Source organism: Callorhinus ursinus, unplaced genomic scaffold (assembly GCF_003265705.2).
Source record: "Callorhinus ursinus isolate GAN/ISIS: 27379988/994484 unplaced genomic scaffold, GSC_fseal_2.0 scaffold13, whole genome shotgun sequence".
NCBI classification, from domain to species: Eukaryota; Metazoa; Chordata; class Mammalia; order Carnivora; family Otariidae; genus Callorhinus; species Callorhinus ursinus.
The window spans coordinates 705,234-730,168 of record NW_027397075.1 but is presented as its reverse complement, the minus strand read 5'-3'; the positions used below and the strand labels follow the sequence as shown (position 1 = coordinate 730,168).

At 50.9% G+C, this 24,935-nt stretch overlaps 2 protein-coding genes across 4 annotated transcripts in view; one reads left to right on the top strand and one right to left on the bottom strand.

Annotated features, from left to right (window-relative positions):
* IQCK (IQ motif containing K) overlaps positions 1 to 2,451 on the top strand; it is a 121,804-nt gene extending 119,353 nt beyond the window's left edge. For 2 of the 3 annotated variants that reach the window (XM_025855592.2, XM_025855591.2), the window contains one exon: positions 1,611 to 2,451. In XM_025855592.2, the coding sequence (XP_025711377.1) occupies positions 1,611 to 1,666 (56 nt within the window). In that variant the 3' untranslated portion in view covers positions 1,667 to 2,451. The remainder of the gene's footprint in view (positions 1 to 1,610) is intronic. The other variant, XR_012380420.1, reaches the window with a different exon arrangement.
* Positions 2,452 to 4,049: 1,598 nt separating this feature from the next.
* GPRC5B (G protein-coupled receptor class C group 5 member B) lies at positions 4,050 to 23,826 on the bottom strand. The gene is made up of 4 exons (XM_025855590.2): positions 23,649 to 23,826; positions 14,893 to 15,906; positions 6,979 to 7,091; positions 4,050 to 5,638 (listed from the first exon to the last, which is right to left on the bottom strand). The coding sequence occupies exons 2-4, from the start codon at positions 15,896 to 15,898 to the stop codon at positions 5,594 to 5,596; spliced, it is 1,164 nt and encodes a 387-aa protein (XP_025711375.1). The 5' UTR covers positions 15,899 to 15,906; positions 23,649 to 23,826; the 3' UTR covers positions 4,050 to 5,593.
* Between the last annotated feature and the right edge of the window lie 1,109 nt (positions 23,827 to 24,935).

Genomic DNA, 24,935 nt, shown 5'->3' with positions numbered 1-24,935 from the left:
TTTTTGAACAAACCATGACCAAATACCCTTATAAAGTCTTTGTGTAGCCCCAGCTTGAAGACTGCTGTACTAGCTTAGGCTGCTGAAAGCTTTTTAGTCCACTTCCAACAGCAAGTAACTGTGTTGCACATCATGGCGTCCCCGCCTCACTCCACGCTTGGGCCTTACACGGTAACAACATCCTTTCTGCTAGAACACTGCTCTCCATGTGTGACCAGAGCCCGTGATCTTACTCAGAAGAACCTTCAGGCATTAATGTCCAGGACACGCACTTGAACACTAGAAGCAAAGACTTACTAAAAACGAGTGGGTCTTTCTTGGGGGCGCCTGGGTGGCTCAGTTGGTTAAGCGACCAACTCTTGATTTCAGCTAAGGTCATGATCTTGGGTTCTGAGATCAAGCCCTGCTTTGGGCTCCGTGCTCAGCACAGAGTCTGCTTGAGATTCTCGATTCTCTCCCTCTCCCTCCCTGCCCTGCCCCCCACTTGCACGAGCGCATGCTTTCTAATAAATGAGTAAAATCTTAAAAAAATTTTTTTCTAATGAGAGGGTCTTTCTAAAAGGATCCCCCCCCCACCCTGGGGGACTGGGTTTCCCTATTTTTCTAGCAGAGGGGCTTTTCCCTATTGGGACAATTTCCCTTATAAGTTGTGCAGTCCTGTGTTCTGCCAACTTTCCTGTTTGGCCGATGCAGGAAATCCCCCGGATCACATTCTTTTCCAGACCATGAAAGACTAGAAAAGATTCCCTTTTGACCTTGTATTCACCCCAGTGTTATCCTGAGTTTTTAATTTTGGGTGGGTGGGGGGAGCAAGGTGAGTGGTGACAGATTGGGCAGAGTCAAGAGCCTGGAATCTGTCATCATCTTTAGCAAAACTTCCTTTCTTCAGTCCCCCGACCTGCAAAGCACACTTTTGACCTTCTACTGAACTAAATTAAGAATGGCTGTGATGGACTTTGAAGGCATTATGCTAAGTAAAACAAGTCAGGTAGAGAAAGACAAGTACTGTATGACCTCATTTATATGTGGAATCTAAACAAAAAACAAAACCCAAACTCATAGGAAGAGAGATCAGACTTGTGGTTCCCAGGGACGATATAAACTTCCCAGTTACATGATAAATCAGAACTAGGACCCTAATGTACAACATGATGGCTACAGCTGTATGATGCCTAGGAAAGTTGGGAAGAGAGTAGGTCCCAAGTGTTGTCATCACAAGACTTTCCTTTTTTTCTTTTCTTGTTATTGGATCTGTATGAGAAGATGGGGGTCAGCTGAACCTATTATAGTAACTGTTTCACCATATACGTAAATCAAACCATCGTGCTATCTGACTTAAACTTAGTGGTGTATGTCGATTACTTTTCAATAAAACTGGGGGAAAAAAGAATGGCCACAAACATTACATGGTTTTGAAGCTTTAGATTCCTTCCTTGAAGCACAATGGCCCTGTGTTCTTCCCCGGTGGATCCGTGGTGCCAGAACCATAGCGGGTTCTCAGTGGGTTTCGGTGTCATGGACCTCCACACATCAAAGTGTGCTGTTTGCAAAATGACAAGTCTGTCTAGGTATGTAAATCGATTCTGACTTTCTCTTTCATTTCTTTGCAGTGAAATGCAAAATGGAGGATGAGGAGGAGGTTGCACCTAAGACTCCACCACCTTAACCACTGGTGGGATCTTTTCCCTTCGGAGCTTCGGTAACCCTACGTGAGGAAAATGTACAAATTATGCTTCCTCTTTGTTGATTTTTTTTAACGACTAGATTTGGTACATGTGAACAGAATCTTTTCTGCACAAGATAGGATTTGTTGCAAACATGCTTTAGTGCATATAGTTTATCCTACGAGAGTACGAATCTAAACTTTCTGCATTATCTCCAAATTTTATTTTTTATCCATTATTATTTCTTCGGTGCTTCAGGTATATTCTTCTACACCAACCGCAGTTAAAATGTACAACAAGCTCTAGTTCCAAGAGATGTTGAAGCGCTTTAGATACCCGTTTCCCACTTTGGCTGCTTAAATTTAAGTCCCAAACCTCTGCCGTGGGTTTTAAGTTTATCTGGTGAGTATTCTTTTCATAAAAAAAAGACATACTGCCTACGACCATTTCCAAAGGAGACGGACTCTTTTAACCCTGACTGCAAACCCAACAAGCTGAGACACTTAAACCCAGACAAAGGACTTTGGTTGTCAAGTCCCCAAAGTACCATAGAAAGTTCCTCATTTGCTGGGTAAGCTAACTTATTACCCTCATTTGTTCTGCGGTTTGCTGTTAACCAGGATTCCCCCATTCAAAATGCCACAGACTTAGCCTCCAGGCAAATCCAAAAGCCTCATAGTTATTCTGGGTGGTTTTGACAAGCTACCACACATCTTAAGTAAATAGTAAAGCCTTTATTTTTGTGTTAAGAACAGCATTTTGAAAATAAAACCTATCTGCCCATGCTTTACAACCTTTAAATTTGTAATATTTATATACAGTCATTTATGGTACACATTGATTGTCTTGAAATTTCTTTCACGATTTTTTTTTAATAAGTATGCAACAGTCAGCCAGGGGAGGATAAAGGTACATTATAAAACACACATTAATACATTTAATAAATATATATTATCTATCAAAAATGAGCTTTAGCTCTTTATCAATTAATAAAAAGCACCTGCTGAGAACTCTTGTAAGCTGGTATAATCATTGCATCATTGGATTATAAAAGCCACAACGCTCCCTTTCAGTTTGGGGTTTAACTCAGCACTGGCCGACCTGGAAGACCACTCCAAGTTTATCCTTGTTCGGTGGGCCCTGATGGAATCTGTGCTAAAAGCACGGGATCCCCAGATTTTTCCAGTTTGCCAATTCTCTGAGCTGATTCCCTCGCTCCCCACCCTCCATATCCAGTGGAGAAATCCAGGATAGAATGACCATTTTCTATTAAAAGGGGGGACAAGCGTGGCTGTTATAGTCCCAGAGTGATTTTAATAACCAGACACAGAAAGATTTGTGCTTACAATTAGGTATTTTGATCACAGATGCTCTCCTTCAGGTCATTTTCCCTCAACAAGTGTTGTTTACATAAACAGAGGTGCCACTTGATTTTGTATTTAAAGTTTGCTCCGTGGGGGCAACTGGCGGCCACAGTCTCTTGGCAAAGAGGTCTCTTTGTACCCTTTAGGTGGAGTCATTAGAAAGATACCAGTTCTCTGCTCTCACTCCCCACCTCTGCCCCATTGGGAGGGCATCCAGCCCACTCTCAACCTTAAACCCAAAATAAAACAAAACCCAGAAGTGCAATAACGTATCAGAGATTTAAAAAGAAAGGGAGGGAGAAAAGGTCTCATTAAGTGAGGTTTCCCGTGGCTCAAACCTGGTTCCGTTTTTATGTCGGTGAAACGTGACTTTCCCCCTGTAGCCATTTACGCTGTGCTCGCCTTATACGCCCGGACCACCAAGAACTGAGAGAGAAAACGATCAGGTGAATTGCTCCCTTCTGCAAGGGGCGGGGGAGGGGGGACTCTTGCAGGCGGAATCACTGATGGGATCAGAGCGCTCCCAAAGGACTGGGGGGGGGGGGGGGGTAAGCAACCATTTCCTGGCACGAGAATGTGTATTGCTGTCGTTTTTCATCGGACTAGACCGAGGTGTTTGGAGATTTCTGTATTTTCACAATGCTGGGTCTGCATGCAGCCACCACCCCCATCCCCACCCCAGGTCCTGGCTTCTTTCCCTCCCTCTCTTCCCCAGTACTCCCGGTTTCCAGTCCACCAATGACGCTCCTTGAACAGAGGATTGGAATCTGATTCTCTAGAAGCAAGCACATGCTCTGGGCAGGGGTGGGGCTGTTTCCCGAAGGTCTGGTAGGGGTGGCATTCTGGTCCCATGCTTTTTCCTCCTCATGCGTGGCAACACAAGGAAATGCACTAGCTGGAAGGAAAACTGGGAGGAAGGCCACATAGGGAGGGCCAAATTGGCTTGTTTACCCCGTTGCTCTGCAAGGTTGCGGCGGGGAGGGGGGACCGTGGCGAGGACGGGACACAGCAGAGACTAGGGCCTTGAGAAAAATCAGAAGGTTTATTAAAACAGCTCAGACATATTGGTTTATGAAGAGGTCAGTTCCCCCCACCCCCAAACACTAACCTTTTTCATTTTCTTTAAAGGTTAAAGGCTTATGGGTTGTTTTATAGAAAAAGCAATATAGTCATTAGAGTATATGCCAAAGGGCTCACCCTCATTTATACATTTCATGCCGTCAAGTTAAAACTCTTGGCATCCCCCACTGCTAGTGATTATGCTGGCCAAACAGTGCAGAGAACATGGGGCTTTTGAATGGCCGAGATGTTCGAAATGCCAAATAACATAGGAATGACTTGCTTAGGACAGATGGAAACCATGACAGAAACGATGGGCTTTGAAGAGAGCCATTTTCATGGAACTTACAGAAAACCAAGTCAAAACATGTCCCACATACCCTCCAAAAGCAGCAAGAATCCCCGGAGCGCTCCACCCGTCCCTGGAACTTGCACTCCGTCAGCGTCCCAACACCCAGGAACTCACATGCTAGGCAGCAGCGTGTGCTCTCTCCCCCGGGACGCCCTGCCACGTGACATCATCGTGGAGAATCGCTATGGCACCTGCCTTCTGGCCTGCCAGCCCGGTGGGGCGGGGGTTGCTGTCAGCTGATGGCCCATGTGAGCTTTGGAAATGAACATGGGACTAAAACTGGGAAAGGGCTCGGGGTTGGGGAGCACAGCAAGAGCAGGTCGAGGGAGAGCTCATCAAGGGAAAGAGACTGTTGCCCCAAGCAAGAATATCGCTCTGGCTCCACCACGGAGGGAGGCAGGCCTGCTTTTCTGCTGTAGCCCTGCAGCAGGAGGCCCACAGAGGGAACAGTGGTGGGTCACCACTTTCTAAATGTGACGGTCACTTCACCTCCCAGAGAGCCTTCTCTTCGTTGGCACATGCCGGGGTCCCTTCCCCAACTACTGGCTGTAACAGCTCATCCCGTGATGCGGCTGGGCCTCACCTTGGAATCACACCCACCACTCCTTAACTGCTCCTGACCCCCCTGAAATGTGCAAACCAACAGGCAAGCTGGTGGAAAAGTCCCCATTAGTCCTCCCAATGAAACAGGCATCTCCAAAAGGCCACCTGGGGTCCAGCACATGCTGGGGAGGGGCAATGGTGTGGGGACCCCCCACAATCAACCAACACCAGCCAGGCCCACCGGCTGTGAATTTGGTTCTGTTCTACCCCCAGAGGATGAAACAGTCTTCCCAGCCACATTTTCGAGTGAGCCTATACTATTTGCAATTAGCTTTGCTTTAGTTTGCAGGGATTGAGGTTGGTTTGGTATTACGTGTGTGTGTGTGTGTGCGTGTGTGTGTCGTTGGCAGGGGACGGGAGGGCAGTCGGTGTTAGCTTTTCGGTTCAGCAGTGTTCACATTTACACGAAATCCCCTTGTGTAGGATTTCTAGATCTCCTGGCTGTGAGGCAGCCTTGTTCGGCTACTATTACTGATTTCTCCCTCAAGAAAGACACAGCCAGGGAATAAAATCGGTAAGAGAGATTCTTATTCTCTGGAACTTAAAGTCTTTCACCAGAGGTGTCTTCCAGTGTAACTTGGCGGAGCAGTTGGTATCTGGAAACAAGGATAACACACTAAGAACTTTGTGCTTTGCAAAGTCAACATCAGAAACCAATTCGTTAACAATGTGCCAAATTACCTGGGTTTTTCCTAAGGGGCTGAATAATTCCCAAGAAAAGCGGCAACCGTTGTGTGTGTGACGCTGCTCTGTTCTTGGGAAGGCCCCGGGTCCCCTTTTCTGTAATCGTGCACCCCAAATGAATGTCTCCTCACTCAGAAACCCACTTTGCTTTTTTCTAAGTCCAGGGTGTTTTTATACCCACTGGCCTTGAAGGACCAGGAGGGCTTCAGAGTGACTGATGGGGCCATTTTCTAACATTATTTATTATAACCACAGGCCGAATGCTTTCGAGTCAAGCTTTGTCTTGGCACCGGACAATAAAACAGCCCAAGGGATGGCAGGGGGTTTTCAGAAAGCAAATCTGTGAGTCTATTTGTCTTTGAGCCTGTTCCAAACCAGTGCAAACCAATGCCTCGCATACCATTCAAAAAGCCAGGAAAACCCAAATTCCCTCCAGAGATCAAAGACCATCCCCGACTTACATTTAAAAAAAGGAAAAGAAAGGAAAAAAAGCTCAGGTTGAGTTATGGAATTGGCACATGATATAGGAATGGAAGTCCAATTTACACGTGTAAACTGGCTTTATGCATTGTTTCTGAAAGAAGCATGTAGCTATGTTTGGAAATTAAATGTGGGAATGACAGTGTGTCTTTGGATTGCTGGAGAAACAAAATGATGTAATTGCACAGAGGCAAAATGTAAACAATGACAATTCTGCTGAAGGTCTGTTTGGCATCAGATAGTAAAACCTGTTTTTGTGCTCGCAGGAGAGAAATGATAATCACTCCAATTTCTTAAGACATCTTTTAAGGAGTGGAGGTGGGGGAACCCGGCACCCAGCTGGGTCACAGAGACGGGGTGCGGGGGTCGGGGGGGTACGCTAGGTTGGGTGTTGGCAAAATCTGCCAGAGGTTTCACAACTCTGGGCTTTTCCTAAAAGTCACCTCCCAGGAAGGGGGCTAGGCACCTTCTGCAATAATGAAAGCCAGAACTCACTGGGCACAAGAGCCCCAAGAAATAGGGACTCTTTCGAACGAATCCACAGATGGTTCACTAAGTATAGGTGGATCTTCCGTGCGTGGAGAAAGGGGGTAGAGAGGCAAAGAGAAATGGAAGCACTGCATGCATTCTAGCTGCAAGGGGTGTCCACTTGAGCCAGTGTGTGTGCGGGGCCCGTAAGCAGCCTCCACAGAGCAGGATGCCCCCAGTGAAGCTGCCCCCAACACTGACCGCTCTTGGGCTTCCGGCCAAAACATCACCTCTTGATACTTACAGTCCCTCCATTGAGCACAACGGCCATCTCAGTGGGCTGATAGACATTGCTTCTAAATGGAGCGCTCGGTCTGTTTCCCAAGCTGCCATTGCGAAATCCCGCTGTTCGGAGAGCTGAGGGAGGTAGGAAGCAGCAACACAACACCAAAACAAAAAACAAAAAACAACCCAGAGATTTTGTTTTCTTCCCCTGCATCAACACCATGCTCCCGGCACACATTACCCCCTCACCCCCCACCCCTCCCCATTGTCACAAGCCAGATTCAAAACAAAAGTCACAATGGGGCTTTGTTCTCTGGCTCTCTTGGAGCATGACCCATCTCAGTGGGGTTGGGAAGTTTGTAGAATCCAGGGCGCTTGCTGCCGGGGTGGGGGGCAGGGTAGAGGCTCTACCCTGCCCCCCAGCCCCTGCAGGCCCTGGGAGGCAAGGAAGCACCTCTGCATCCCTCAAAGGTCTCCTCTCTCACCACACAGGTCTCCTCTCTCACCACATTCATGCCAAGTTCAACATCACACCGTTCAACACCCGTCACTGTTTCTGGATACAGAGAGGCAGACAACCCTAAGAATGTGGACATCAAGTACATGATAGAGGCCATCCTCATGGGAAAGTGACGGGGAAGAGAACACAGGGACTCCAACCCCCCCCCCCAGGGCAGGGTGTTTCTAAACAGGAAAAAAGGGACAGCCGTAGCAGAGACGGCAAAATATGTCAGCACTTTTTAGCCTAAGAGAGGTGGGTAAGTGGCGTTTCCTATTTGCTGTGTCCTTTGAGAGATCTAAATTTCCCTTTTTTGCAGAGAAGACCCAAATTCCACAAGACATGGAAGAGACAAATGCATATTGCTAAGTGAAAGAAGCCAGTGTGTAAGAGCTATATACTGTGTGATTCCAACTATGATATTCTGCAAGAGGCAAAGGGACAGAGAAAGTAAAGACTCAAGATTGTGGGGGAGAGGAGGCGGTGAGGAACAGGTGGAGAGCATGGTGCATTTTTAGGGCAGTGAAATTATTCTTTATGATACTATAATGGTACAAAGATGACATTACCCATCCACCCAAATCTGCAGAACTGCACAAACAAAAGAGTGTGCTCTAAAATGTAAATTGTGGACTTTAGTTAATAATAATGTATCAATATTGATTCATCAACTGTAACAAATGTACCACTAATGCAAACTGTTAATAATAGGGGCATGTGGGAACTCCCTGTAATTCCTGCTCAATTTTTTCGGTAAAACTAAAATTGCTCTAAAAAATAGTCTATTAAAAGCCAATACAGAATGTAGGAGCACTACTGAAAACAAAAGTCCATCTCAGTTGTAACACAGACTCTATTATTTTCATTCTCATTGAAGGCACTAATCTTGCTTTGCTAAGAAAAGCCTCACTTAAACTCTTCTCCGAAGAGGGGCACTTGGGTGGCTCAGTCACTTAAGCCTCCAACTCCTGATTTCAGCTCATGTCACGACAGATCGCACAGTCGTGGGATTGAGCGCCCCCCCGCCAGAGCCCTGCGTCGCATGGGGGGCTCCACACTCAGCAGGGACTCTGCTTTATAGCATAATAGGTACTTTCCTTTTTTCCACTTTACACGGGGCACAGAGAGATTAAGTCACTAGCCCAAGGTCACACAGCTGGAAAGAGGCAGAACCAGCATTCAAAACCCAGGCAGAGAATCTGTGTTCTTAACCATCACACGATGCTGGCTTCAAATACTGTTTTTAACCATCACACTTAGTTACTTAGAAGCAACTTGAGTTTAAGTGACATTGGAGAGGGACAGCTCAGCCCGAGCTGGACCAAAGAAACAGGCATGGTCGTAATGAATGTCTCCAGACACAGGTATACCTCCTTTGCTTTAGCAGCTCCATCCAAGCCTTCAAGCAGCTAGTTATGCACGAGCTGAGCAAGGAGATACCTCTCCCAGGAAGTAGAGAAGGGGGAGCCAGGGAGGGGCACCAGGGGGCAGAAGAGGTAGTTCATGGGCTCTTACTAGTCTCAAGTCCTAGCCTACACCTGCTTGAAGAGAGGGAGCACCCAATAGCACTGCTTTCCTTATAACGCACAGACCCGGCCAGCTGTGGTGAGGGAATCTGACCCCAACACATTTTCCTCAAACAAAGGCTCTACTCTACTGGCCATCTGTGGGTGCCTTGGCCCCAAGTGTTGGCTATGACCGCCTTCTACCCTGGCCTAAGGTTAGTATGTGATTTCAGTCTGGCCAGTTAGGTCCAATCAGAGCCAACTCTGGGATTTTTGCTCAAGCATCCCGGGGAAACGTTCCTCTTTTCCACTGGGACTCTGTGTAAGCCTAGAGTTGTGGGCTGCCATGATCCTAACAGGGCCAAGAGATGGAGGAAGATCAAATCTGGTCATCACCCGAGCCTCCTTGACCTAATGATTCCTGTAGCCCAATCCCCAGTATGTTTGCTTTTTGTTGTCGTTTTGTTTTTGCTTAAGCCAGTTCAAATCAGATTTTTTATTACTTGCAACTACAAGGGTCCCACCTAACACCCCACTCTGACCTGGGTCGGCTGTGAAAGGCAAGCAGGGCTCATCCCTAAGAGCGTCCCCACAGGAATCTAAGTTTTTAGGTTGAATGCCAGCCTTCTATCCAGACTCTGCAGGTGAGGCTAGATTGGCCCTCCCCTCAACGCTGATTCAGGGCCTTGCACAGGGAAGCTAAGAGTCAGATTTTAAATAGCCCTTGGTCCTAATGAGATCTGAGAGCCCAAATCCCCTAAAAGAAAGAATGCTTGTCTTTATTGCTCCTTTGAAAGGTGAACATTTAATATGCCTCGTTAACACTTTCCAAGATGTGATCTGAGGTGCTACATCCTTCGGTGCATTTTAATCTTTTATCACATACCTCATGCCTTGGCTGATACTTATTAATAAGCAGGAGGCTGATGAAGTGGTATACACCTGGGATCTCATTCAGGGTAAGGCAATCTGGGAGCAGAAGCCACTGGGGCTTCACTGAGCCACAGGCCACCTGGGGAATGCCCTTCCCATCTCTTGAGGACGTCAGGGATTGACTCTCAAGGGAAGAGAGCCCAAAAGGCTGGCTGGCTAAAATGCAAAATAAAGAGAGCCAACTGTAACTCCTGGGCAAGGCCCTGGTAGGGCCTGGTTCCCTAAAATACAAGCTGGCTGAGGTCAGCATCAAAGATGACACGAGTTATTCTCATAATGGCAAGGTAACATGCCCAGATGTTCCCCAGCCAGCAAAGCAAGGGTTTCTAGAACAACAATCCTAGCCAGGACTCCAATTTAGCCCATGTGAGCTTTCTGAGGGAATTGGCTTTGCCTGGGGCCCACCCTGCCTGGTCCCGTGAGAATTTTGGTGGGCACACATTTGGGATGATCCAAAACAGGGCTATTAAAACAAAGTCTGACAATATCCAAGGTGAGTGAAGAAATGGAGCTCTCATACAGTTATTAAGTAGGGGGGGGCGGGCAGTAAATTAGTTTAACTTTTAGGGGGCCATCTGGCAGTATATATCAAGATTTAAAGGTGCAGACTCTTTTATGCATGTCTAGGAATTTTTTTTTCTTTTGTCTTGCAAGAAGTTAATTGATCAAGGGCACAAAGATGACTGTTCACGGCAGCATTACTTATATGGAAAGCCACAAACAAATGGAATAGCCACCAGCTGAGGATCAGAAAAATAAATTATTGTGCCCAAGGAAAGCTCTGCATCATGAAAAGGATACTATAGCTCTGCAGTCACTGACCTGGTACAATACTGATTTAGGCACACTACTTAGATCAGTGGTTACATCTTCAACTCACTTGGTGAGCTTAAGAACCCTAAACCCAAGCAGACTTAGCCAGAATGAGGGGTCAGGCACTGGTAATTTTTTTAAGCTGCCCAAATGTACAGCTAGGTTAAGAACCAGTCTATGGGATTGTGTGTGTGTGCACGTGCGTGTGTAAGAGAGAGAGGGAGGGAAGGAGAGAGACTGTGTGCTCACTGAGCGATGTCTGGCAAGATGGAAGCAAACAGCAGTAGCTGCTTTTGGGCAATGGGATTTTGAGCAATTTTTGTTATTTTTACTTGCTGAAACTTATACTTGATTATTCTAGTTTTTGTCACCAAAATGGAATGATAAAACTGGTTTTATTTTGGAAAAGAAAGGGGACAGAAAGACAACTTCCCTGGCTTTGGAATGTGTCAGTGTGAAATAGATGGGGGTGGGGGCACCTCTAGGGCCCCCACCCCACCCCCATCATCCAGCGTGCTAGCCCTGGTACTGCTGGTTCTGACCTGGGTCCCAGATCCCTTTGATCTCTGGATCTTATGTGGATAGGAAGGATTGGCTGCATTTTCCTAAGAAAAAAATGCACATAGTGGAAAACCAACTTCTCCCCTCCCTGCTCTTAAGAGTGTGAGCTGGACCTCAGTTTCCTGCTCTATAAAATGGGACAGATAAACCCTGTCTCCTCAATGCACAAGTCATCCTGTACATCATGAGCTCAGGGTCACTAAAGTGTTTTGAGGAACGATGAGTAATTCTGTGGTAGACAAGTCAAGCACTGGGGCTCTGGAACCAGCCTGCGTGAGCTCAGACCCTGGCTCTGCCTCTTAGGCAAGACACAGAGCCTTTCTGTGCCTCAATTTCTGTCTGCAAAATGGACTTCAATGGGTGATCGTAGGGATTAAATGAGGTTAGCCACTAAAATGCTCACAATGGTAACTGGCCCATGGCAAGCACCTACTAAGGGTTAGCCATCCTTACTTTTGAAGACCCTACTAGTTGGGTCATTCTAGCATCCCCATTTTTCACTGCAAGTAAACTAGACCATCAGGTTCCATAACACTGATTCTTAGCCTTCTGGGGGTCACAGACGGCTTTGAGAATTTGACAAAGTGACAGACAAAAATTCCCCAATGAACGTACAAAAGTGCACATCCGTTTCAGAAGTTCCCACTACCTTTGAGGTCCAGGGGGAGTCCATGGGTCTTATATAAAGAGGATCCTGTTCCAGAAGGAGCCAGGGAAGAGATGGTTCCACCAGACCCCAGGAACCAGCCAGGCTCCTGACCTCTGCTCATGATATTCCCTGGAGGGCCCTCTGGGCTCGCAGTGATGATCCCCATCCTGACCCCCACCTTGTCCTGGCAACACGAGCTGACACTCATTCCTGCTAAATCCTTTGACAAACATGGGCTTGCTGGTCTGGGGCTTTCTAGTAAGACTGAAACAGCTCTGTTAAAGACCACACCAGGGTTTCTAGCCCTATCCACGGGTGGGGCCATTGGTGTTCCCTCCTGTGGGTCTGGTGGGGAGCCGGAGGCACAGAGGAAACTGGGCAGGTGGGGAGGGCTCTGGGTGACCTTTGAGATCTGATGGCTCGACGTGCCCCCCCCCCCCCGTCGGCAAGGGACAGACAGGATGCACTCAGCAATCAACCCCACAAGGCTGACTCTGCAGTCATGACCTGCCGGTGAACACTGCCCAGCTGCCTGGGTGAGCAGCACTGAAAAGGGGAGCATGGCCCTCTGGAAATGGGCCACCTCCTAGGTTTATGTCCTTGGCAAGTTACCGAACCTCTCAGAGTCTCCATTTATTCATCTCTAAGATGGGGATAATAACAGGACCGTCTCACTGGGTGCAGCAAGGGAGGTTAAAGACTTAGAATAGTACCTGGCACACAGTTAATGCTCAGGAAGCAATGACTATACTAGGTAATCAGGACCACCACCTCCTCCTCTACTGCTACTGTTAATGTCATTATTATTATTATTATTATTATTATTATTATTATTATTACAGCTCCTGATCAATCCTCAGGCAACCGAGAAAAGGCAACTTTATTGAATCTCAAGTGCTGGGAACCTAGCCGACTCACTTGAAGTAATGACTTGAACAGATACTTGGGAAGCATCTGCCGCAGGGGCTCTGAGTGCCTGCACCACATCCTCCAGGCTCACCTCCGAATCCCACTGCAGGGGTGATGGACAGTCCTGGGTACCCAGACAGCCTCCACCTCTTGTGCCCACCAAACCTCTCAGAAGCCAGCAGTACTTACTTAGCCAGAGTAATGGGGGACATGGCAATGGGAGTGGGAGACAGGCAGCGAATGCTGCAGCCTCCCCTGATTTGGAAGATCAAGTCTGAGGCTCGTTCTGCATGCATCCCTGTCAGGACCGAGCCCCAGCTGCCCACAGCGGGAACCAGCTCATTGATGTACTTGTCTAGTTGCTTCTGCCTTCCTGGTCTCATTACCCACTCCCCCCACCTCTCCCTTGCAGGGAACACCTCCCAGGTAAGTCCACTGCACCCAAGTCTCAGGCTCTGCTTTCAGGGGAACCCAACCAAGACACACATCCAGCATGCCAGGTCCTGGGGGAGACCCTGAGGGTATCACTTCTAGAGGTACATTCTCTCATTATTTCTGTTTTACAGATGGGAAAAACTGAGGCTGAGAGATGTAAAGCAGTTTGCTCAAGGCCACACGTCTAGGAAGAACAGAGGGCAGGACTTGAATCCGGGCCTCTGACTCCGGGGACCAATTCATACAGTCCTGAATGACGGAGGTGGGGAGGAGATACACACATTGCCCCCAGTATCCCCTGCATCCATCTAGCACCTGCACTACAAACTCACACACTTCCAGGTAGCCGGGGAATTAATGTTAGTATGTTCTAGCAGCTGGGTCAGGGAGCAATAGGGAGTGGTGGGGAGGGTGGTAAACACAAAATGGATCCCCATCTAAAGGAACGGCCACTTGGGCTGCTTCCATAATTTGGCGATTGTAAATAATGCTGCAGTAACCACAGGGGTGTCTATAGCCCTTCGAATTAATGTTCATTTTCTTTGGGTAAACAGCCAGGAATGCAATCCAATTACTGGATCATAGGGTGGTTCTATTTTTAATTTTTTTTTAAAGATTTTATTTATTTATTTGAGAGAGAGCAGGGGAGGGGCAGAGGGGGAGGGAGATGCAGACTCCCCGCTGAGCAAGGAGCCCCACATAGGACTCGATCCCAGGACCCTGAGATCACAACCCCAGCCAAAGGCAGACACGCAACTGACTGAGCCACCGAGGCGCCCCTATTTTTAATTTTTTGGGGGAACCTCCATACTGTTCTCCACAGTGGCAACTCAAATGTACATCAATAGACGAGTGGATAAAGAAGATGTAGTATATATATTATGGAATATTATTCAGCCATAAAAAGAACGAAATCTTGCCATTTGCAACTCTCTACAGAGTAGAATGCTAAGAGAAATAAACCAGTCGGAGAAAGACAAATACCATATGATTTCACTCATATGTGGAATTTAAGAAACAGAACAAACAAAGTTGGGGGGGGAGAGACAAACGAAAAAACAGGTTCTTAACTAGAGAGAGCAGATGGTTACCAGGGAGGAGGTTGGGTGTTGGGGGCAGAGGGAATGGTGAAATAGCTGAAGGGGATCAACAGTCCACTAATCCTGATGAGCACGGAGTAATACATGGAGCTGTTGAATCACTACATTGTACCCCTGAAACTAATATAACACTGTATGTTTTTACACTGGAATGAAAATGACAACAAACAAACAAAGGAGCAGCCCCAACTCCTGAGAGGTAGAACCTTCCAGCATACACTGGTTCAGATCAGCTCCAGACAGCTATTGCCTGGCGGGAATGTCAACCCAGCACTGACAGAGCTGACTTTCCAAAAGAGGTGCGAAACCTGGATTTTGATATTAAATTAGTTGGCAACAGATGGGGAAAAATGCCGAATAAAAATCCATCTCTGGGCCAGCTGAAGTACCAGGGGGGGCCAATGTTTGCCGGCTCCCATCTGCCAGGACTGCCCCGGGGACCACCCATCCCCACTAGAGAGGGAGAAGGGAGTCCTTTGGGGGCAAATGGGCCCAGAGCCTAACCCCGCAGGGTGGCGACCCCTTTTACCTGCATTGTGTTCGTCCATGGAGAAGGCCTTGTTCTCCATGTAGGCGCGTGGCAGCGGCACGTCCTCCTCAAACGCCGTCTCCCGCATCCTGGGCTGCGAGGTGTCGAAGTAGTTGGGCGTGTTCTCCTGCGGGGCTGGCAGAATGGTGCAGTGGATCTCCGGGATGGCGTGGAAGATGACGAAGACCCAGCCGCTGGCCACCAGGGTGATGGCCAAGGTGGGGTCGCCCCAGGCATCTGCCTGCCGCAGCTCGGCGTTGCCAAAGAGGTACATGGTCATCCAGGCCACCCAGATGAGCACGGAGAGGAATGCCGTGACCAGGACGCAGGCCCCGTTCTGCTTCCACTTCCTGAACTTGCCGCACAGCGTGAAGAGCGCCAGCCCCAGGGCGGCCACGAGCAGTACCATGTCGTAGATGAGGGCCATTACGAAGTCCATGGGCTCGTAGGCGCAGGCTGGCTTGGCGTCGCGCAGCACGGTGAGCACCAGCCACTCGATGGCGATGATGACCTGCACGAGCATCAGGCACAGCGCCACGCCCACCAGCTGCCAGCCCGAGGGGCTCTTGCCGTGGCGCACCAGCCTCCGCACGCGCCATGCCTGGCTCAGCAGGCAGGAGAAGCAGAGCGCGAAGAGGACTCCCCAGAGGAACCGGCGGACGGCGCAGATAGTCTCGTCCTCCCGGATGATGAAGGCGAACGTCAGCCCGAAGAGGCCCAGGGTCCCCAGGAGGAAGAGGAAGTGGAGGCCCACGGGGTCCTTCTTCTCCTTGTCCTTGATAAATGGCAGCCGCACCAGCAGGATGAGCATCAGGAGCAGCGTGATCAGGGCGCCCGCCCCAGCCACCGCCTCCACCACGATGCCCCAGATGGTGTCCAGGTCGCAGAGGGACACGTACTGAGGGAGGAGATCCAGTCCACAGCCCCGGGACGTGCTGGCGTTCTCAGAAGCCCCGGAGGCGATCATGAAGAGTAGGAGGAAGGCGAGAACCTGGTGGGTTTTCATCTTTCTCTCTGACGCCGGAGAGGTTCCAGAATATTGAGGATGGGGGAGATGTTTGGAGGGAGAAAAAGACGAGTTCACTGTAAGATTCCCACTTTCCTGACTTCTTTTAAGACCCACCTCATTTCGAACCTGCTGGCCCATGAGGCACCTTTGACGGGTCAAAAAAAGGCAGCCCTTTCTCCAGAAGGTACAGCCCCTGGGCGGGAGTGGGGGAGGTACAGGACCCTGATTCCGACTCCCACCTGCAACCTTGATTTCACACAGTGAACACTCATGAATCATTATTGCTAGTGGCTGAAGAGGGTGAGAGAGAGAGATCCACTCTCTCTGTATACTTTTTTGTACTCTCTGATTTTTATATTCTGTGCTATGTCTGACCTCTTCAAAAATAAGGGAATGAAAACAAAACTTTGAAGAGACAGACATGAGCCCAGCACCGTGCTGAGAATGGTATGCACTGCCTCTTTTCAGTCTCTAAATGGTAACGGCTTAGTATTTACCCACGCCTCACTGTAAGCCAGGCACTGGGCACATCCAGTCCTTACACTGGTGACAAAACAGGGTCTCCAGGAGGTTAGGACACTTGCCCAAGGTCATACCACCCGGCTCCTAGAGCTTGCCCTCATTTCCAAACACAGTGTACCCGGATGATGAAGGTGAAATGAACTAGTGTCCTGGGTTTCCCCTTTCCCTCGCCCCTCAGATCTCCCCCAAAGATCTCCAGAGAACCCATCCTCACTGCACCCCTCTCTGTCTCTCCCCTGTCTCCCTCCCTGCAGGATTCCCCTCGGCGCTCCTTCGGGCCCCCATGAAAGCAGGACTCCACGCAGCAACCATGGCAGACGGGCTTAACCCAAGTCCCATATTGCCTCCCTGCTCCCTCTGCTTAAACACCCCCAACCCCCAATGCTGGGAAAACTGCTCTTCACCCCCACCTCCTGTCACCCTCTCAGACCTTGGCCAAGGTCACAGCCCCATTCCTCTTCACCAGAGCCTCTTATTCTACTTCTTTCTTTGCTCTAATCGTCTCTGTCTTTTTTTTTTTTCCCCTTGCCTGTCTACTTTGTTTCTCGCATTCCCTTCTTGCTCTTTTCCCTGTCTTTCTCCGCTGCAAGATGCAGGAGGACAGGGACACTGTCTGGTTCATCAGGGTATACCAGGGCTTCTCACCTTGGTATCGTTGCCATTGCGGGTCTGACTCTCCTTGGCTGTCCTGTGCACGGTAGGCTACTCAGCAGTACCCTTGGCCTCTATCCCCTAGATGCCCGTAGCATACCCACTCCCCCAACCCAAAAATCTTCTGACATTGCCGAATGTCCCCTGTGGGGGCACAATCACCAGGATGACACCACTGGTGTGGACTCAAGCACTGGCACCGTGCTGGCACAGAGGTGATGCTTGGTGGATGTCAAATGAGTGAGAGGCTCGTTCACCGGGACTCTTTCCTCTGCCCCTACCGCCACCAGCTCTTCACTTTTGAATGGAGCCTACCCTTCAGAAAGCTCCAGCCCACACAGCTCGGCTCTCAGGTCTGTTTCCAGACGGCTCAAACTGGACCTACTGCCTTCGCTCCACCCGGGTGTGAGACCGTAGCCAGCCACATCCAGGCAGCTCCGGTGCCTCCCTGGGGCTTCCCTAAGTAAATGCAGTATCGACCACCTCTCTCCCTCTCTGCTCCTTTACGGGATTCCAGGAGCAGCTCTGATCCTGCCTTGGCTGTGAAGCCATTGACTGGGATAAATTATTGATGCCGCCAAATGAGAAGGAGCCTGGTGCTATAGGGACTGTCACCTTTGCCTCTCGATGAGAGAAAGGCAGGTTCAGAGCAGAAGGCATCTGGCAAGAGATGCTTCTTAAACATGCACCCCAGCATTCCACTCAAGCAAATTAGGGGTGAGGATGCAGCCACATGTTGGCCATCAAGACTCATGGTCCAGCCACTATTCATCCAGCCAATAAACTTCCCTTTTTTGGATTAGGCCAGTCTGAGCTGGGTTTGAGTTACTTGCCAACAAAGAAGTTCTATGATTCCTCCCACATCATGTGGCCCCCCTTCTTCCAGGAAGTCCTCCCTACCCAATGTCTAGGCATGTGGATGTAACCAATGGCAGCCAGGAGCTTTAGTGGGATCCAGTTGTCTCTAGTGGATCATTATCGTCGTTAAGGATGCCCAGGAGGTGACAGCCACCCCACTCTACAGAACAATGTCTAGGATGATCATGAGGGCTGATCACTGCCTCACAGGATGAAGCTGAATCTGGCTCATCTAGGATTGCTGGGGGGTTCAGAATTGCCCCCCAGAGTTTTCTACGACGGCCAGAGGAACCATGACAATAACTAACCCATAGTGCTCACCACACTGTAGGTACGCTTTTATGTACTTCACACATACTAACGCCTTATAGTCTGCACAATGACACCATGTGGCAATTACTATTACGATTTCTGTTTTAAAGGAAATAAAACATGGAGGTCAGCTGGCTTTTTGGAGGTCACACAACTAGAAAGTGGTAGAACCAGGCAGCAAACAATTGTACTCTTGTTACTTGGGCTCTTACTACAGACCTGGGCTCTAGAAATGTCACCTGGTAAGTGAGCCCTTTGCTGGCCAATCTCTCCTGTCCCCCATTATGCTCTACACCAGTACTTCTGATTTTTGTCTTTGTAGCATGTGCCACAATTTCCAAATATTTTATTACCCTCTGGGTGTGTTCCCCCCCTCTCCCACATCCAGGGCTTTGTCTGTCTTGTTCTGCATTGACTCACTAGCACCTGCCACTCGGGCAGGGCTCACAGCCCAGCTGCCGAACCAGATGATTGGTAAAAGTGGTCTCGACCCTCATGTTACCCCAGAAGGACAGGTGTGCTCATTGCTGTCTTACAGAGGAAAGAACAGACGGCCTGAAAGGTTCGAGTCAAATTTTGATCCTCAGACGGACAACAGCAGCAGTGTCACCTGGGTGCTCGCTGGAAATGCAGACTCTCGGGGGGGTGCGCCCAGCCCCCTCCATTTCAACAAGCCCGGCAAGCAAGCCCCAAGTGCGCGCAGTTGCTTGGCCACACCGAGGTGTGAGAACCTTGGACCTATGCAGCGGGGAAGCCAGGAGCCACGGCCCCCAGACGTTCCGCCTCACCAACCCTGCCAGAGACCAAGCAGGTGGTACCCACTTGTCAGGTAAGCCCCATCCTGCCGCATCAGCCACTTGGTGCTTCCTCCCACCAAAAGAGCAGTTCTCCAGGAATCCCAAACTGAACAATGCCAGATTAGAGGTTTCAAGTCAGCCGCAGGCAAGGCTGATCGGGACGGGATGGAATATATGGCAACAAACCCATGGGATGTAGGCGTGCGGCTCCTCAAAAGGAGGAATGAACAAATGTGAACGAATGCACAAGCCTCGGCTCACATACTAATTACCTCTGCTGCCAGGCAGGCTCCCAGAAATGTGACTCATTCAGAGGCTCTTAAATACACGATCTTTCTCTCTCTCTCTCTCTCTCACACACACATACACACACACACACACACTCTCTCTCTCTCTCTCTCTCTGTCCACCACCCCCCACCCACAGAGGGGCCAGAAGCCTCTGGCAGGTGGTGGAGCAACACACTCCATTTCTCCACGAGCCGGGGCCTACAGAGGCTGGAAAGAATGCAGGCAAGGTGGGCGCCTGGGTGGCTCAGATGGTTAAGCGTCTGCCTTCGGCTCAGGTCATGATCCCGGGGTCCTGGGATCGAGTCCCGCATCGGGCTCCCTGCTCCTTGGGAGCCTGCTTCTCCCTCTGCTTCTCTCTCTCTCTCTCCCTCTGTCTCTCATGAATAAATAAAATCTTAAAAAATAAATAAATAAATAAATAAATAAATAAAAAAAAAGAATGCAGGCAAGGTTCCTTGTGTGAGGACAGTGCTGCCTGCCTGAAGGCCACAGGCCAGGCTAGCAGCAGGGAGAACTTCCGAGATTTCTTCAGGTTTCAAGTTCTGCCCCTGCCACCTGCTAGTACCTTGTGACCCTGGACAAACTGATTTTACCCTTCTGGCCTCAGCAAAACTAGAGGTGTTAATGGTACCCATCCTGTGGGGTTGACACAGATAAGCACTTACATAAACTGTCTGTTAAATAAATAGAAATGATTGGCAAATATTCCCTTGTCAGAGGTTATGAACTTTGCTGACTGCTTTTCCGGGGGAGCAGTTGCCGTGGAGATGGGGTGGGAAAGGGGCTCCCCCCACCCCGGTGTTGGTCCATTACTGGTTTCCAGCCTCCCCCATCACACCAGGCAAAGTGGTCCCTGAGGTGGTGCGAATGGGAGATGCCTTTGGTGATGGTCTGCCCTGGGAACCTCTAAACTCACCTGATCCCCAAAGCAGGTGCTCTAAGCGGAAGCCTCACTGTGAAGGTGGTTTTCCCATGGGAAACCCAGGCCAGCCTGGGAGCCCTGAAACTGGGTCTCTCTGTCAAGAAGTCAGAGCAAGGACACCCAGAGACCAGACACTGGCCATTCTCTTGGGAAATAAGTGCCCCCATCCACCCACTACCCATATGAAGAGGTACAAGATATGGGGGAGATGCTAGAACATGGAAGGGAAAGAAAGAAAATGAGCAGACGGGGAGGGGGTTTTCCTACTCCTGGGCATAGTCAGTAGATCGGTACCTGGGTGAATGCCTGGCACAGAATTTATACTTTCATCAGTCTCCTCTAGAGTGGAGGCCCTCAATGGGAGTGAAGCCAGATCTAACGATGTGACATGGGGCATTACTTAACCTCTCTGACCCTAGGTCTCTTCCTCTATAAAAGATAAAGATAGTGCTGCCTTCACAAAGCCCGTGTGAAAAGTACATGAAAAATACTCCACAAGGTGCTTGGCCCACAGGATCCCTGCTTATTAAAAGGACAGACATGATTCCATCGTCCTTCCTGTTGGGAAAATGAGAGGTGAGGCAGCTTGGCCAGAGGCTTACTGGAATTCGCAGGCCAAGCTGGACTAGAACTCATTTCTCCCAACTCCTGACCCAAGGCCTTTACACTGCACCTCTGGTTTGAGCCCTCACCCCATACCTGGCAGAAGGCCAGGATGAGGCTGTGGAAACAGTCTCCCCACGCACCCCAGCATTACACTCTGTCGCAGCCCACTCCCTTATAGTCGATGGTGCATTCCCTGCTCTGCGAGATTAAACTGTTACAAGGTTCCTGACATTAAGCTCTTTCCCAGACCCACAATCTCACCCTCTGGTATCTTTTCCAAGTTATACCATCGCATAATCTTCATTTCCTAATGTTGCCCAGACCACCAGCCTATTTGGGGGCCCTTGAATTTAATAACCCTCCTAGGTTAGTAAACAGGGTTGCCAGAACACAAGCTCCATGATCCATGAATATGCAAAGCAGCTCCAATCCTGTAAATAAAAGCAATCATTTAAATGCAAATTGCATCCTTGGCTGTCCGTTCAGGGGTGGATGGTTCCTCTTGGGCGGTAATTCGGAGAAAAAAATGTGACTAACTCAGAACCCCCAGGAAGCTCTGCATGAAGTGCTTATGGAGCCAAGGGCTCTGGGTGAGGGCCACTTAAGGTGGACAAGAACTGCCTCAAAGTGGAGAGTGAATTTTAAAAACCCTAGCCGCTCCCCAAGTGGGTTCACAGGACAGCACAGGCTTAAGACGGTCCCCACCGGCCAGACGGAGCCCCTCAGAGGCTCCCGGCGCCTCGCCATCCCCAGAGGCAGAATGAAAGGGGAGCTGCTTTCCATCTCCGTGTTTAGGTCAGGGGAGCTTTTAAAAAATCAGATCCCTTGGCTGCCTAATCAAAACCCTCCAAGGGTTCACTGGCCCATGGTGAATAAAACCTAAACTCCTTTCCATGGCCCAAAAGATCGTGCTCTGCCCTACCACCCCCTCTCCCACCCACCCCCTCCACATCTGCCTCCGAGCTCCAGCCACAATGGCCTTTGTTCAGTGCTAAACTCATTCCCACCTCCAAGCCTTTGCATTTACAGTGCCCTCTGCCTGCGCAGTGGTCCCCCAAGATCTCCCAGAGGTGGGCCCTCCATCTTGCCAGGCTCGACAAAAATATCACTCCTGAGAACCGTCTTCCCCACATACACGAACCCTCATCACTTTGACATCTTCCTGTTTTATTTTCCTGGCAGCCCTTACCCCAATTAGAAGTTCCATCTACTTACTATTTACTTACTTATTTAGCTATTTATTTGTTCACCCACCTGGCCAGTGCCCTGAGAGCCGGGGCTTGTCCATTCTCTACACTGTAGTGCCCCAACCCCAGATCTCTAGCTGGTACATTTACTGAAAGAACAAATTAAGCAATAAGGGTTTGAAGCTTCTCTTTCTAACAACACTGCTTGTCTTGCTGCCTGCCCCAAATGGCGACTCCTTTCCCCTTCCATTTTTCTGCTTCTCAACTCAGCTGACCCCTTTTCAGACTTAGAGCAGGGAACAGATAGAAAACCCTTCACTCCACAGCCTACAAACAAAACTGGCCTCGTGGAGGGCTCCCAACCAAAAGATGATGATTTGCATTCTATTTACATGCTATTTGCATGCAGCTTCACTGGAAGTCCCAATGCACCGAAAGCCCCCACCCCACCGAGGAAACTTCTAAATCAAGGGTCCCTGGCTGAAGTTCCATGGCTTTTGTGCCAGGTCCTTCCCTCACTTTTCCCTCACTTCTCTTGTCTTTTCGAGGACCCCCAGTTCCTCCTGGGCTCTGCTCAAGTGTCCCCCATCCTGGCCCAGTTGGGTAGCCAATGTGGCGCGTGGGCCGGGGCCCCAGACAGGGACGCCGCTGCCCGCCACACTCCAGGGGCCTTTGTCCGAGCTCCAAGGAGCCGCCCCCTTAGCGAACGGGGGACGAGTTGGGAGGGGGTTGACTAGCTAGGCCCGGGTGTGACAGAGCGACAGCCAGGGAACGAACTCGCGAGCTGCGCTGGGGCCGTCCTCTGTGGCAAGGTCGGCGCCCCGCTCCCCGGATGGCTAACCAGCTCCCCCGGGCCCAGGCCCCGTGCGGGCGGTAGGGATCCCGGGATGTGCGGGGCTGGGAGCCCGTGTCCTCCAAGGACAGCGAACGCACCACAGCACACGGCTAGTCCTCAGCCCCAGCCTGGTCGGAATAGAAACGCCAACCCCCCCGCCATTGTATGCAGCCGCCTCTCGTTTGCCCCTCAGCCCCAGGTCTCAGCTCTGCCTCTTTTCCTCCTGCAGTGTTCCCTTGTCCCGTAGTGCACAGGCATCGCCGGTTGCGAGCCTGGCCCCCAGTCCCTGCGGCAGGTGCGGCCGCTCACCCCCAAAGCCGGGTCCTTATAACCAGAGCTCCGTCTGCCCTGCGGTCAGCCCCCACGGGCTGAGCACGCGGCCCCGGGACCTGCCCGCGGCTCCCCTCCCACGACGAGTCACTCGGGTACGGCTGGACTCCCGCACACTACTCCCAGCTGTCCTTTACCTGCGATCAGAGACTTGGATCACCACCTGGTCCGGGTACACAGCACCCTCTCCTCCTCCACCCCCCGCCCCCGGCATAAAGGTCTCCAGCCCTCCCCTCCCCCCGCCCTCTGCAGCTCTTCTCCGGCCTCACTGTGGTTCCCCCTCTCCCCGATCCCCCATCTTCCTCAGCAGACTAACGCCCCGGGGGGGCTTAGAGGGGCACGAGAAGCAGACTCCCCAGTTCTCCGAAGTCCACGGCGGTAAAAGTTTCTGGGGTCCTAGCAGCGCCCTCCACCCCATCGGCGCGCCTCGCACTCACCGACCCCCGCGGCCTCGCAGCGCCGACGCTCCTGCTGGTTCTCGGCCTCAAGTCACATCTCTGCAGCGCGGCCGCGGCCCCAGCCCCGCGCGAGCCTGCCCGCCCGCGGGTCCTGTCTCACTGCATCGCCCTCGCGAGCCGCTGCCGCGCGAGGCGCCCCCTGGCCGGACCCGAGTTGCTGCAGCCGCGGCGGCCCCGCCCCTCTAGCTGGCCCGCCCCCTCCGCCCCCGCCCCCCGGGGCATCCAGCTCCGCCCATGGCTCCTGCCCAGCAGGCTGCAACTTGCTGAACCCAGGGCCAACGGCTCTGCGTCTCTCCACCTTCTCCACCAGCGCAAGCCCCAAGCTCCTTGCCCTCAGCGCTGAGACGACCTCCTTCCACGGTCCCAGATTTGGAGACATTCCCTCCACAACCACAGTGCACCCATAAGCAGTCCAGACGCACCGGACATATCCCCAAGTTGATTCATTTGCAGGAACACACACACAGAGGGATACTCCCACGAGTGTCCTAGTACAGGGGCTTTTTTCCGCCCATGACACTCTCCAACGTGGGTTCACAAACAGTAACTTCCCCTCAACCGACAAGCACCAGGTCCTCAACACAGAAAGGATCCCGCCGCGCGCGTGGCGAAGGATCCCAACCGGCGCGGCTTGGTATCCTCTACCGGGTGTCCGCCTGGGCACACTCCATTCCCCCCACCCCGCCCCAACTTGTCCCTGTCCCTTTGCGCACATTGCTCAACCCTTGAGTCCTTGACTACCCCAAACATGCACGTTCACAGAGTGCACCCCTCACGTAGGTCCTTACGCAGGATCGCCACCACCAACGCTGCACACATCACCCACGTACACACACGTCCACCACTCTCCCCGGCGGCACACACCCAGCTGTCCGGGGGACCACTGGCTCCGCAGACGCTCAGGGCACAGTCGGGATGCACGCCCGCGGGACGGCCGCAGCAGCGGCTTGAAGGAGGGGTCCCAGACAGCCTCGTTCCTCGCCACTGAGTCTGGCTTCTGATCCACCAGGCTGTCCGAGATCAGCATTGCCCAGATGGGGCTTGGAGGGCTGCGGTCCAGCACACCCACGGGGTTGGTTCCCTCGGTGACTTTCAGATGTTCAAGCTCCCCCCCCCCAAACCCAGAACTTTAAGGACTCACCACTCTGGTTTCTCAGAGTGAGACCACCTCCCTCCTCCCCCATCCCGGTCCTACAAGACAGGACAGGGAGGTGACCCCTGCTCCCTACCTCCCTGCGGTGGAGTGGGGATAAGGAGGCAGGAAGG